The sequence below is a fragment of the Pocillopora verrucosa genome, chromosome 6 (assembly GCF_036669915.1).
Source record: "Pocillopora verrucosa isolate sample1 chromosome 6, ASM3666991v2, whole genome shotgun sequence".
In the NCBI taxonomy this organism is placed as follows: domain Eukaryota; kingdom Metazoa; phylum Cnidaria; class Anthozoa; order Scleractinia; family Pocilloporidae; genus Pocillopora; species Pocillopora verrucosa.
In genome coordinates, this window is record NC_089317.1 from 19,607,900 (window position 1) to 19,623,860 (window position 15,961).

At 34.6% G+C, this 15,961-nt stretch overlaps 1 protein-coding gene across 8 annotated transcripts in view; it reads right to left on the bottom strand.

Annotated features, from left to right (window-relative positions):
* Window positions 1–442: 442 nt before the first annotated feature.
* LOC131793978 (rho guanine nucleotide exchange factor 7) overlaps window positions 443–15,961 on the bottom strand; it is a 32,539-nt gene continuing 17,020 nt past the window's right edge. For 2 of the 8 annotated variants that reach the window (XM_059111474.2, XM_059111526.2), the window contains 6 exons: window positions 14,669–14,719; window positions 13,505–13,552; window positions 12,697–12,786; window positions 5,823–5,925; window positions 5,525–5,579; window positions 2,105–4,824 (listed from right to left, as the gene is read on the bottom strand). In XM_059111474.2, the coding sequence (XP_058967457.2) occupies window positions 4,696–4,824; window positions 5,525–5,579; window positions 5,823–5,925; window positions 12,697–12,786; window positions 13,505–13,552; window positions 14,669–14,719 (476 nt within the window). In that variant the 3' untranslated portion in view covers window positions 2,105–4,695. Of the gene's footprint in view, window positions 1,288–2,104; window positions 4,825–5,524; window positions 5,580–5,822; window positions 5,926–5,964; window positions 10,163–12,696; window positions 12,787–13,504; window positions 13,553–14,668; window positions 14,720–14,742; window positions 14,770–15,961 lie in introns of those variants that run through there. The other 6 variants (XM_059111479.2, XM_059111486.2, XM_059111518.2 and 3 more) reach the window with 6 other exon arrangements.

Genomic DNA, 15,961 nt, shown 5'->3' on the forward strand with positions numbered 1-15,961 from the left:
AGAAGCACCCGGAGGTGGTTGGACTTCCATACGGGGCTTATCGGAGAAGAGGGCTAAGTATAAACTAATTGAGAGTTATAAAACGATTGATTATTTTCTTCTTAAGAGTCGCCCGGCTTAAATGAATACCTTGTGTAAGGGAAGGGTCATTATTTATCGCCTGATTACCCCTCCCCTCCCCAGTGCTCTTCCTAATAATCCGCCCTCTTTGGCTGTCAATCTTCCATAGTCCCTCCCTTATACTCTATTAGCGCCGACTGTTCAACTTAAAAAAAAAAACATGTGATCCCCCACAGAATTTTCCGACCTTCTTTCGACTTGATGTCACATATCTTACGTACAAAGCGCAAGAAAAATGTCGCGAAGGATAGGGTGGGGGTACGAGAGAGTTCCTTGACTAACGAGACGTTCCGGGTAGTGGTCCAATAAAATAGGTATGACATTTAATTTTTCTTCTCTATGAGAGGTCATTTTTATTCAATCAAAAGGTTAGTTAAAATTACACTTCGTGGTTCTTTAATTATTATATCATTTAATACATAAAAGTACGACTTTTCTACAATGATTGTTTACACTAAAACTGCAATCAGAAATAGCGATGAAACGGCATAATTGTTTTTTTGTTGATAATATAAATTTTGTTCTGTTGTCTCACGACAAACTCACTAAGTGTAGATCGCCCTAAAAAAACGCAATAGTTACGCAAGAGTTGCTTGACAATGTGACGAGGGACGTTACTCCTAACTCAGAACAAACAAACTTTAAGACTCAAGTTTAAATTGTAAGCTAGGTATTTGTGACATACTTAGTGCAAGATGATATGCTGTCATCTCCTAGATTTTCGTCTTACTCTAACAAGACTTGGGTGGGTCTGAATAAGGCTTTGTAAGCCAGTTGCGCAAAACTCAAATCACCCTTCCCTCGACTTTTCTCTCTCTTCAAATACTGCTACTTAGTGGGAATCTTTCTAATTGAGGTAACATCATTAATACTGACACCCGCTACAAGTCTTCATTCCTTTTTAAAACCCTATTGTGGCTGTAAAATTTGTACACAGACTTCTGGACCATAAGGCCTTGATCTACCTCGAAGTTAAGTGGAGTAAAAGTATGAAAATATATAAAACATTTAACAAAACCATCCGCGCTACTTTGACGCAATACAGGATCTACCAATTTACGAATAGTGCAGCTTTTCCCTGCAAACTTCCAAGGCTTTTCTTTTAAAGTTAAATTTAGTTTTTCTTGCCTTTCAATTTGGCCAAGAAGGAGGTCTTGGGTGAATCTGCTGAAGATAGTAAAATACACATATACAGACAAGTTTAGAATAACTGCCGCTAATGCATGCGAAAAAATAAACGTATCAAGTACACCTTAATTTACAGGTTAGTTAAATAACAACACAACATTTAAGAGTGCTACATCATTCCATACCACTATTACGTTAACCCTTTGACTCCCAAGATCTAATTAGTAATTCTCCTTACTATCTGCCATACGATCTTATGATGTTAGTTCAGAGAATTTGGTATTGGATCAACTAAAAATCCCATAATTGATATTCTTCTCTATTCTCGTCACCTATGTGCTTGATATTGTATTGATATTGTAAGGAGAAATTCTCTCTTGGTCACTTGTGGGAGTGAAAGGGTTAAATATCCTTTTAACCCTTTGATCACAAAGAGTGACCAGCGTCCAATTTCTCCTTACAGTATCACCCCTGGGTCAAACATCAAGGTCATGAGAATATAGGAAATGATCGCCAACTAAAGGGGCCCTTGATTGTTAAAGAAATTCTCTTAGTCAGAACCTTAGGAAATGTATAGATAATGGTATGGAGGGTTAGAATGCAAAGGAGTTCAGAGAAGGAGGTGACAATTTGAAGGAGCGCGTTGCAGACCATGAAGAGCAATTCAAAAATGTTCCTTAAATCTCTTGTTAAATGACTTTTACAAACCAACCATAACGCATTGGAGACAATACACAGAAGTTTAAAAGCAAAACAAGAATAGAAAAGGCGCAAAAACTACAACACAATTAATAATAACTATTATTAATATAATACATTAATATATTAATAACTATTAATAGAAATAAAATGACAGTTAACTCAAGAAAAAGTATATTTTCCAGTTAGATATCAATACAAAGTAACTGTAATGATCATTACCTAAGCTTTACAAACAATCTTACATGATAAACAATTAGTTATAAGGGACGCCGAGTTTCACCCTCTTCCTAAGCTTATATAGAGACAAACAAGACTCTGATCATGATAGCATTTAAAATATTTTCCAGGTATAAAGAGATTGATATATTATCTCATGACGTAAACAAAGTCAGTGATGCCTTTTACTGAGGCGGTTTCTTTGTAAATCCTTATTTAAATTAGAAAAAGTTTATAACATTTTCACAGTCAAGGGCACCACTCCACTGCATAAAACTTATGAAATAAATTAAAGTACGATGAAAACTCAAACGCTTTTTAAACAGGGCCAAGTTCGTCGAAGAAGTATGGCACATGTATCCCTTTTCTTTTTTACTTCTCATCATCAAGTCAAAATGATATCTTAACCTTAAATCAATTGAATCTTTGAAAAATTCTGGTATCCGTGGTAAAACGATCGCCCCCCAAAAAATCCTCTTTATCCCTAACGTGTGTAACATACATTTTGAGTGTCGAAAGTATAATCTCGAATTGCTTTGGCTCTGCTTCACAACGGTCTGGGATTGGTCAAGAAAACTAGCACTTACCCCCTCGACCAATCAGAAGTTAAACTGAAACCAATTGCTGGTTGGTCCCTCGCATTTTCCCGCGCTTTAAGCAGTTAGCTCATTTTCAATTTGACCTCTCATTGGCTCCTTATGGTATTCCCTTCGTTGACTTTGGCTTTAGTTTGGTGACACTCAATAGAAGACTTCTGTTTTTATGACGTTACGTCAAATTTTCCACAGTCTTTGTGTCAACTTGACACCAGTTTGCCGAGATGTTTGCATTGTTTACCCGAGACTTACATACATTTTTATAATAACTGTAGAAATTCTCGCGCGCTCATTGGTCGAGAATATTTGTCAACAAGGGTCTACACGATAAAAATTATGGATTATGTAACGTAACGCTCAGCAATCCTCACCGTAAAAAACAATTTCAAATTTCTGAGAAATGAACAGTAAAAACCTTTACGATGGGTACACTTTGGGAAATTTTTGGAAGAAGAACTTGTCGAGGTGGAAAAAAAAGGCGGAAGAAAATCTTCAGAAATAGAAATCCGATTCGCGGTCTGCAAAGTTGAAAGACTGACAAATTCGTACCAATATTTGCCGACTCCGTTCAAATATAAGAACAGGCATCGAGTAATTTTCGTTCAAATGTCGAAAGTAATCCGGGAGGGCTTCGGTTTTCGTATACTTCGGTGTGTGATTGGTCGAAAAAAAAAAAACTCGTCCCATGTTACGAACCAATCAGACGTCCGCGTTTTCCCGCGCTTTTCTTCGATTGCTCATTGGCTCATGATGAAAACCTTTCTTATGACAGCCCATTGTGATCACTTTGGTCAACTACAAACCACTATAGATATCTATCAGGTATATTTTTGACTAGCAACATTTTTTAGAACGGGTCTTTATCATAAGATTGACTACCACAATATATCATCACGAATAAAAAGGTAAAAACATCGCCTCCAATTCAGTGTCACTCAAACAAAAGAAAACCTAAAGATTTTACATTCAACTAACAGACGAAGTTATTTCTAACAAGGCGCAATATGGTAAAATGAACAAAGCTTCACTGCCATACATCATACCGAATAAAACGATAAGAGTTACCTCCTGCCGTTGCTGCGCAAACATCGCAACAGCACCCTTGCATTCGATTAGACATTTAAGAAACAAACTCACAGTTAGTACTAAGTGCAGACATATACGTTAGGCGGAATAGTATGAAGAAGAGAAATCAGCCAATAACCACTTGGAACTCCGAAAGAAAGACCTCAGTGAGCGTTTAAATTCTTCGTTGTGGTACAAATTTTCGGGCTAGTTTCCATACACGGCACATTCTGACCATGTACTCAAAATGGCCGTTACGAACTAAGTTGATTTCAATTCCAGTGAGTTTGTCTGGGATCTGCTCCTAAATTGGTAATCCAATGTAAGGGCGCCGTATGACAGAATTAGAAATATCTGTAATATATTATTATCTGGTGCTTAAAGATATAGACATTATCTCTTTAACCTAACTACCACACAGATATAGAGACGACTCAGTAATAACGAAACTATATTTACACCAATTTAAGATAAACAGCACTAATTTCACCAAACATGGGCTGTAGAAAACTAATAGAGAAATTTTTTTTTGTTTAAAAACTTATCCTTCATGATAGGGAACTCACTCTTGAAATTCTTTAGAAATACCAAAGTCATGTTACGTTGTAAAAAATATACAAGAACCATATAATTATGAACTATCCTAAACCTCCTAAGAATTTCAAAGACAAGGTGTCGGGTTTGAATGACGTCCTATAACAGAAATAACAGTTTAGAATATTAACTTACTGGTTAAAAGAAGCATTACCCATAAAAAGATGAAAGTTAAAAAAAATTTAGTGCAGTGTTGAGTATGTTTTAATTAATATTTTAAAAACTTTTTAAGCAATTGGTGCAGTTATGAAATACTACAACAGATAAATTTGTGTTAACTTTTCTCCATATCCTCCCATTTAACATCTGGAATCACTCCTTTCAGGGAACACCGAATGAACTTCTCCATCTTTTTCCGAGCGGTTTTCTCTTCGAGCAAACTCTGGCGAAGGGACTCAGTTTCCTGCGAATGGAAAAAAAAAGACTAAATGTTGACAAATTCGAGCAAGTTTTCAAAAGTGTTTAGCTCCACTTTTCTCTCCGATTGGTCAACAAATTTCGTGGCACCCTCGAAACCAATTACATGTAAAACTGGACCCAATCACAAAACTTTCCTCTTTGTGCTTTGAGTTCTGACTAGCTCCTAACGATATTTCCCTTTATTCTGATTGGAAACCTACTGCATGAAAATTTGATCCAATCACAAATGTTTCCTATTTGTCCTTTGAGTTCTGATTGATTTTGTTTTGGTTAACCGAAACAAAATCTAATTGCTTTTTGTTGTATGCTTGAAACAGTTTGCGATTAGACTAAAGATAATACTGCTGGAAAATTTTGACATTTCTGAACACTGTTTGAGAAATCTTGTTAACACACACACACACGAAAAAAAGATAATGGACTTTCATAGATACCTCATTTTCAATGACTATTTGTGGTGTAAGGCGAAGTAGTATAGTTTCGTGTATAATGCACTTACGGTATAAGAATAAACTGTATTGTGATGATGGTCCAGCAATAGTATTTGACAAAAACTGTCCACTGATTTCCAGTGTTCACTTACGTTTTTTCATTTCTTTTAAGACGGAAGTTTTCTTGTGTACGTGGTTCTAAATTAGTGGGTTATTTATTAAAAGATTATCAATGTAGTGATATCAACTTACGAGCTGAAGTTCTTCCACTCTTCTTCTAAGACAGTTAAATTCACCAGCGACATCCCTGTAAACGACAAAACGCAATGAATAAAAGTTAAGGGGGGGGGGGGGTTGGGTCAACTTAAGTCTTAAGGGTTGCTTCTCCTAGTAAGAGACAGGCACGCGGGAAACCAGCGTCTTCAACAGCAAATTAGTAGGAAAAACATTTTTGGGAAGAAAAAAGACACGAACGTTCCATGAAGTTACAAGTAAACAACGTCTTTCAACATGGCTACAAGTTACTTCTTAAAATAATCACAAAGCTTACCTATTAAACTTTTTCTTTGATTTTCTTGATTTCTGCCCATCTTCTTTTAAACTGAATGTTGAAAGCGGTCGATGAGCGGGAAGTTCTGGAAGGATTGGACTACCTAGGAAATGAACGGTGGAACACCTATACTCATGCATTGTTGTTGGTCATGCTGACGGCGAGCAATTTTGAAGGTTAGACTTATACGTTATAATAATAGGGCAACAATTGATTTACAATAAAAAAGGTTATATTCTAGTCATTCTTTTATGTTTCTCAGTCCATTTCTCCTTTGATTTGAAATTGAATTTCTTTTATTCATTAACTATTGATGTTAATGTCGGGTCAAGGTTTCAAACATACACTCTATACAAACATTAACACACTTAGAGGATTGCACTGGTATTTCCTTTTCAAAACCTCAAGTCAGAGTTATTAAAATAACCAAATACATATTTTAACTGAGTGTAGTAAAGCTTTATATAGCTATAGCTCAAATCAGAAATGATTAGAAGAGTTAAGGAGTAGTTATTGCTTCATTTATCCGATGCTAAAATTGAATATTCAATAGTATTAGTTCTTGACACACAAGAAGTCTGTAATTAGGATGCAAAATACGTAAAATTTAAATTTAGTAAAAATTCTTATTTTTTATGAAAGCAACAGAGACGTTTGATGTTACCAGCTCATTTAAAGGAAAGGAATGATCTTTTACAATTGACGGTTACAATTTACCACTCATTGCAAACACATCATGCATACCAAATTAACACATTCACGCTACTGAGAGATTAAGCTTGGTTTTACCGAGAAAACATGTCAAACAACAAATGTTGTGAACTTAGTGTAGGGTGCGCAGAACTCCGTAAATTTAGCTGTGACTCTGTCGAACTGATGAGTTAATCTATTCCCCTACTGTTTGCTGGATGATGTAAAATGCTAATGGAGAAGACACAAGTTCATTATTCCTGAGGGTTAAACGGTTATGATGTAATAAGGTGTAAATGATTTTTCATACAACACCAAAAATCTTTCCTAACATAGGAGTTGCAAGAAAAAATCTGAAAAAAAAATTTGCGAATTCATCTGAATCAAAAAAATCGCAAATGCGAGTGCACTTACAAAAATAACTCTTCAAGTTGTGAGGGGCTTTAAATAAGCTTCAAACTCTAAACTCCACAACATGTACATAAAGTGCTTTTCGAGTGTCGTATAACCCAAACCAAACCAATCACATCGGCCAACCAGAAGCAAGGAAATACCTTTATGAGTCAATGACAAATCAAAGTAGAAACAACTCAACTAAAGCGCGGCAAAACGCGGGCGACCAAATCGTGACTGGTTTAAGTTTCGCATCTGATTGGTTGAGAAAGAAGCGCGAGTTTTCTCGACCAATCACACATCGAAGTAAAGCAAACCCCAATGCAATCTTAGATTACCTTCGACACTCAATTAAAAAAATTGTTCTATATTCATATGAAAAGTTCCTGGTGTAGAAAATTAACTGAACAGTACCGACTCAAAGCTCACTAAAATATCACATGAATGATCTCGATTGCACGTAAGAGCCAGCAACCAGCGAATTTTTCTGGTAACACTGGTAACACATAACAAAATATCCATTTGAAGTTGTTTGCAAATTTATTGTAACTGAGAATACTATTTTCTTTTATATCACGCCTCATTCTTTGTTATAAGTACATAGTGCTGGAATTTTTTTTTCTGGATGTCTTTCTGAAAATTAAACAAACAGCTTTAACATTGCACTTCATATTCCGATAACAAGTCTAATAAATTACTGTTCAATAAATAAAATCACATCAAATAACTGACCGGTAAGGACAACTATTTTAACAAACTAACAAATATCAACATCTTGATCACTAAATTTATATTTTGCTTATCAATCAAAACTGAACGAATCGCTTTTTTGCAGGAGCCCATTCTCCACGCACAACATTTTGAACTAAATGTGCGCATATAACTCAATCACCCTGCACCTCCTTCTACCGTTAGTTACACAAAATAACCACTGTGGTATGGTGACCTTCATCGTAAAAAATTAAACCAGCAACATAAGTGTCTAACTATATTCACTTTGGTTTTTCAAATCCATTGCCTATCAAATACTCAAGACAAAAATTCACCGACTGAAAGAACAAAATTTCTTGTGTATCACTGTAATAGTAGTAATACAGTAATCCTCTTGTTGAATCTATTCTATCAAGATATATCTATATATATAGCAAGTTTAAGAAACATTGACATGTGTAGATGAAAATAACCATAAGAATATCAAGCAAACGTCCAAGAAAGTAAAATCAATCCTGAAAGGGTATGCTACTTGTATGGAGAGCAGTTTGATGGTCTAAAAAAATTAACTTTAACGAACAAACATCAGTTAATTCAACATGTATGAATTTCCTTGCCTCCATTGTGTTTCTCCCTCTTGATTCTCATTTAAAATATATTCATTAGGGGATGTAATAAATATGACGTAATAATAATTACAAAAACGAAACATATTTGGTATTTCCCTACTCACACTTTCAGTTTCGTTATACCAAAGATCAGCTTTCAGAACACATTAAAAAGTAAAGAATTGTTTCTAAAAATCATGATACAATCCTATAGTAATAATTACTATATTTAACACTGCAATTTTATACAATCATCTTTTGTAATTGATGAGAAGAAAATTTGAATCTATGTGACATTCTTTTAGATTGAAAACAATAATTTTCTACATCTTGTTCCTGTCCCAATCTTAAACGTTTGTGCATTTTTTCAGCCCTTTGTTTCACAAAACCTCATTTTGTTTCTCAAGTATCCAAGATGAAACAAAACAATAAGATAATTTTCTAAAATTGATAGAATTGTAAAACAAATTGAGCATTCAACCAGAAGAAAAATTTGAGAAGTAAAATTTAGAAAGCTTGAAATCTGAGATACATTTGCATAAGAAAACCTTCAACTTAATACTGTGCTGAAAATTTTGCACAGGTTCTTATGACTCACACAGACTCACTACCGCCATTACCAAATGAAGCCGCTACAAGGTTCTGCCAAGCTGATCTGCCTTTCAATTAGTAGTTTTTACGTCATCACAGAAATTATAGTTGGTTGGCAATTATTATAAAGTGTATACCCAAAAAGGCATCATTGGAAAAGACCCTCAGTCTCGTTATGCCTCATGAATTAACTTTGCAGTTTCGGCATTTTGTAAGGTAAAAAGCAAAATCAATCGTAAACTGAGTTCACAAAAAAGAAATTATTCCAGAACAAAATTGAGACATTACTTAACTCCACAATGCAAAAATTTGCTTCAGTAAGAATAATTAGCCCAGAGAATAAAGCCAATGATGAAACAAAATCAGAAGGCTTAAATAAAGAAAAAAAATAGATTGACTTTCACAGATTTCAAAGGTGATACAATAACATTAACTCAAACATACACTTTTAAATTGGTCAAAGGTACATCACATTTTTGTATATAACTAACATATAGCTTAGAAAAAGCTACATTTAAGGTACTAAAGCTAAATGTTATAAGAATATTGTTGGATTTCCGTTACGCATACATATTCTAAAAAACTATTTAGACAACGTAAGAATTATTTCAAGGACTTTTTCTGTTAAGCGAATTATTAATAATTTAGTGATGATAATAGAGGTAGCGACATACTGGGCAACAAGCAACAGGTCTCTGAAACAAGCCGCTCTATGTGTATTGCTTTCACAACCAGTGGCTGTAACGTGCTATGGGAACAAATTGCAGTCACAGTTCGCCTCATGTAAAATGGGGGATTTTCACGAAAATTCCTGTCTCTGAATCAAAGTTTTGTCACTGAAATCAGTTACACAAATTCAAACCAAGTTAAATTCATGCAATTGATCACAATTAAAAAGTTCAGTCAAAGCCCTGAAGTTTCTTTTACAAAAATTCCCCACATCATACGAGACACAATGTTGATGTAATCTGTCCCCATGACATGTTGCAAGAACTTGATGTGGAGCCATTTTGCTGTGGAGATGTAGTGGCGTGGCTGGGTCTAATTGGTCCCAACATTGATTAGCACACAACTACAAACTTGAAAAAGAGATTCCTTAAAATCATATATATCCTGTTGCAGCGATTTGTCGCCTAGTGTGTCTCAGCCTTTCACCCTTTAAGAGGGCTCTGGACTAAAAAGTATATAGTCTACTCTTGCTTGCAAGTCCTGGGCAGCATCCATGGGCCAAGATCTTGGCACCTCGTGGCCGACTTGAAGCATTATTTTCATCATGATCTTCTTCAGAAGAGTCATAAGGAACGCCTCCAGCAAGTTCATTTGGTTTGGGCTTATTTGCATCCTCTGCTAAGGTACACATAATGAAGGTATAACAAGACTTAGATCGTGAAATTTTCTGAGTTGAAATAAAAGCTGTTTAAAAGCTACATAGGATCTTTGGCTATCTGAAACAGCAGGTTCATTCCAAAAAAAACAACAACAACAACAAAGTCGCTATGAAAGGGATATACTAGTTCAAGCTTTCATTTGATGGCCACGTGCTTGATTATGAATGTTAAAATTAGCAAACACTTATGTAACTAAGACCCTGACGAACTGATCATATTAATGGCTGTTCATTACACAAGTAATTGCATATCAGTAGCACGATGATTTCTTAGAGGATAAACAACATTGACATTCGGAAAGAATCACACTGTTAAAAGCTTTAGGAACTAACCAGATTACTGGTCTTTAATCACACAAACGAACATATTACAAACACAATGAATTCTGAAAAGAGATGTACACATGAGGACTACATAATTAGTATGAAGTGAACTTCATTAAATAAAGCACATAAAACAGCTGTCATTATTATTATTATTATTATTATTATTATTATTATTCTTTAGTGCATATATTTTAATCTTGTTAGGTGCAATCTTAAGCGATGACAATTAGAATGATTGCTGTTACGTGGTCAAGAAAATAAATAAGATGCACTGCGTTTCAAATTGTACTAAATCACTTTCCAAAATTTGGCATTTGTTATACCTTCATTACATGCCCTACGATGCACAAGAGCCACAAAAAAAGCACATTGAAAGTATTATTTACGCGAGAAAATTTTCAGTTTCTTTCACTTTCATTTTTAAGACAAATGTCAAATCATTGATCTAAGTAATCACAGTTTTAACCATGCATCTAGAAGTTACAGGTCATGTAAAGTCTGCCTTTGTGCCAGAAAAAAACCAATGGCAAGTTTCACAAAGGATCGAACCGTATTCCAAGCAGTAATATATAATTAAGAGAATGTGCATATGTAAACGCGATGTAACGTGAATTCCAACAACAGTGGACATAAGTTGATGTGCAAAGGTCTTTTAATGAAACAACACACTTTCAATACACTTGTGTATATGTTTGAGAAACTAGAGTGGTACAACACAAAATTATTTCATGTTATTAACTCTGCACTAGATTACAGGAGAAAAATAAAGTAATGTTAAAGCTGTGGCATAAACGTAATACATCTGCTTCTTATACTGAATCAGTATGAAGAAAATGCGTGCCATACACTATCATAGAAAAGTGTTAGGGTAACAGAAATCGCAAGGCTACAGAAATCAATACAAGAACACAAAATCACACTAATGTAACTGAATCATTTTGCGTTGAACACTTAGAAGCTGTCGCTTCACAATCAATATTAGATGAGGTCAATCTTAATACTCTTTGATTCATGCATCCATGCTGACGAAATCGAGAGCCAAATCCAACTAAAACTTTAACAGGCATTAGCAAAAGCAACCATCTATACTCTCTCATGTTTTTACGGCAGACAATTCCAGACAAATTTCAGTGGTTAAGCTTGACAGTGCATTTGCACTAACCACCCGAAAAAACTTAAATTACCAAATGAAATAAGAAATATGTGGTGCTTTGTTTAGAAGACAATGTTCGCTTATTTATTACAGTTCACAACTAAGGAAGACATATGGGACCTATCAGTTCTTCCCACTGAAATGTCCCTTCAAACCCTCCTTGGCTACAGGTTTAGAAAGTAAAGTTTTTCCCCAAACAGGTTCAAAACGACTAGTGCTGCATCTGACATGCAAAAGAATCTTTCTTCTTTGCTTGACAGGAAACTCTTTTTACCTAATGAAGTCACTCAGTTTGAAGATTTGGCAGATACCCTTCATATGCTTACGGGTAATTCTCTAATGTCTGCCTATTTAATAATGGTAGCACGAAGACCATCATTACCTTTAAGCGAAACATTGATCACAATCCCCCATCCAAAACAACGCGCAGTAATTCAATTATTTGGTATAACATCAATGCCAATGTTTTGAAGGCAAGGCATTTAAAAACTAAAAACAGGTTTGACCTGTCTGTTAACTTGATCCTGATACTGAAAATTAGCCAATGAAAACGAGTCTACTTAAGATCTAAATGTGCAATATGATGTACAGTACACACTTGTGAAATGACAAGGTTGCCAGAAGCTAATATTAGTTTTCTACAATTAAATATTGATGCAGGAATTTCCAACAAAACAAATTGAGTTCATGTTAAATCATGAGTAATTTTAACTGCTTAATAGATGTGTGACAGAGAAGCCAAAGCCAGACGATGGAATATATTTCAAAGATTTTCAAGATACAAAACAGTCCTTCCTTACAGATCAAAGAATTATCTGAAAAGTCAAAGAACCTGGAAAAGCTTAGAACTCCACACTCATGTTTGATTCCTTGGAAAATAGCTGAACTCAAAATGCTTTGTCCTAACACTGAGCAAATATAGATAAACACTAAAGTGTACTCAAAATGTAAAACTGGACATGTAACTTGTGAGGTGATAAATGTCAAGTTATGACGATAACATGCAAAACTTACTGTTTAGAGTATGCCGTGCTCTTGCACTTGTACAGTAAGATTCCACAACTCGGAGAATAAGCATGTCTTCCTCTAGTACACGGCTATTTCCTGAGGAGAAAACACGTGATCGATGAACTCAGTTTTTTTTAAAATCAATAATTCCATATCACTTGTTGGCATAAATAGTATCCAATAATTTCCTAAGCATTAAAAATATTTCTTTACAATAGCAATATTATCAAACCAATTCAAAATGCAACCCTAAATTTTGTTTGACAGCAGCTTATTTGCTCCCTTGTTCCTTAGATACAGGTAGCAACCACGAAACGTCTTGAGGTTCAAATTACAAGCACATACAAAATTCCATTCAAAATTAGCTGATATCTTTTTCTAATAATTTTTCTCGCCCTTGTTTATAACTTGATTTTTAGTTTTAATTTAAATAATTGGTCTAAAAAATTAGAAATTTCGCTTAATCTTGTGGTCTGATTTTTCTGCTGAGAGGAACCCTGAAAAGGACTGTTGTCAGGAGCTGACTATTGTATGCCAACCTGAGCTGAAGTCTACATCAGAGTCACTTCCCTTAAATTTCGTTAAAACATCACTCACAGCTACTGACATCAACTCATTTTCTGGATTACTCACACCCACATGATCAGACTACACAATCAACTATTACCCCGGACTTCAGATCATTTTATTTGTGAAGATCTTCTTATGCTGCCTACCATTACAGTAATATCCTTATAATAATGGTGACATGAAAGTCATGTAAATTCAAATAAATGAGCCCAGTGTAACTAACTTCAAACAGATTAAGGCTTACCTGAGGTACTATTGGTTCTTTCATCATCAAGTTCACTCTTTGACCGGCCTTTAAAGGTAAAAGAAAAATGGTAACTACACAATTGCAGTATAATAAAATTTAATTATGTCAGTTGGATATGCATGACATAACAGATTAAACACAGATTGCAAGGAATTATCTACCATAACTCAATTCTACATTGTTTCAAAATCAGTTTGCCTCATTGTCAGTTACAATCACTACTACTGTGGATTTCCACAGTCAAATTTTAAAGACCCAATAACACAACTGCATTAGTTAACTGAGGAGGATTCCTGAACTCTACTCAAAGAGCAAATACAAAGGCATTACAAGGACACTAAACAGGTGGGATGCCAGAAAACAACCATGGGTTATCGGGTATCTCTTCAACATCCATTTTAGAACAGTTTTCTAATTCAGTTCATATTCCCACACAGAGAAACCCTGGGGGTGAAACACTTTCTCAGGAACAACTGTTGTAACTTTTTTATCTGAAGTAAAACACACCAGTTTTTGCCTCTCAAGTACCAAAATTATCTCTACCCAAGCCATACCACTGGTAGAGCAGTATGATTGTAAGACAGACTGATGGCAGTAAGTGAAAACAGAAAGACCTTCAACCATATAACATCAGTATATTTATTCTTCAAATTATTCTCTATACATTTCCCAGCCCAACAAAGAGAATTTGTTTAACAATCAAGAGCTTTTTGAGTTGATGATAATTTTCTTTACTCCTGTAACCTTAATGTGTGATTCAGGGGTGATATTGTGAGGAGAAATTACATGCTAATCACTCTTAGCATCAAAGGGTTACCAAAAAAGCCACCTCTCAAATCTAATTTAAAGACCCATTGACACCCTGAATAAATAATTTGAAATTTTTTGGTGGCTATGCTGAAAATCTTTGCATTAAATATTGTCACTTGGGAGAAAAGGGTTAATAGAAAACTGTAGTTGACAACTGGAACAAAAAAAAAAAAAAAGGGTGAGCTCCCTTTTAATCACATTTTCATTTATTTTGCAAGGAAGTTTTGAAGCTACTAATTTGAGATACATGCACGTTAAGAGCATCTGATAGTATTAAAAGGCTGGAAGCATTAAAACTTTAATTAAGCAGGGACAATTTGAGAAATTTATTTTTAGCAAAAAGTTACTTACAGTCTGAAGTGCAAGATTTGAAAGATGTAAGAGGATTAAGCGTAAGACAACCTACAAGAGAAGTTATTCATCACCTTTGAAACTTGGCCTTGAGATGGAAACTGGTTGAAGGGGAGGAGATAGGTTTCTGATGTTAGTTCAGAAGTTTAATAAGTTTGTATACTTCACAAAATAAATCCATAAATTTAAAAGTTGAAGATGATTAATTTCAGGTGTGGTTATTTAGTGAAAGATGATGTTATTCAGTAAATGACACAGACATACTCACAACAGAGAAAAAGAACTGCTGCAAGTGCTCCTAACGCTAAGAGGTTGTAGGTTTGACTCTCATAGGGAGCACTAAGAGTTCTTTTTCTCCAAGTACGCCTGTGTTGTTCACAAAATAACATAACCTTTCAAATTGAAAAAAAAATTCAAATTTTCTGACTTTTAAGTATTTTACATGTTATGTTTTCATTTGATCAACATCAGTTTGATTTATGGGGTTGAAACTTGCACAGTAAGTGTCTCTTTTCTGATTAAAAACAAGCCTCCTATATCAACTTTGATTATAAATCTTCACTGTCTGTAAAACATGCATTTCTAGGGATGAAAACCAACTATATCAGGGATGTTAAGCACACCCTATGACTGAGTTTTAAGGAGACTGTTAGTGTGAGTTATGTTTCAAACCCTAAAAATATTTTCATAAAATTTTAATATCGTTATTAATAAACTGTGGCAGTTGATCTACAATTTCATTCATTATGAGAATCAAATACATTTCTCCTGTTAATGTAATCCAAGCTCGTTTATCATAGAGTGATTGCTGCCCACTAAATAGTAATAATACTCCTTCAAGCTCCAGTAATTTGGCAATCCTACAACTACATAAAAGATGTGGTGGAGCGATTTCTACTATGGGTACAAATGGATTCAAATGGTAAAGTATATGGTTTGCCTTGGTTTACAAGATGTTAATCTTTAGCCTTAGATTAATTAAACCGTTCTTTAAAATGGAATTTAAAGGATATAAATGTTATTTTAACCCTTTAACTCCCTTAAGTGACCAAGACAGAATTTCTTCTTACTATATTAATAAAATATCAACCAGATAAGTGATGAGAATAAAGAAAAATATCAATTTTGGGGATAATTAGTTGATCCAATACTAAATTCTCTGAACTAATATTACAAGAATTGTATGGTTAACAGTGAGGAGAATTACAAATTTCATCTGGGAGTTAAAGGTTTAAATATAAGTAGAAGACTTCTGGGCTAGGTTGTTCAAAGCTGGGTTAATTTAGCCCAGGG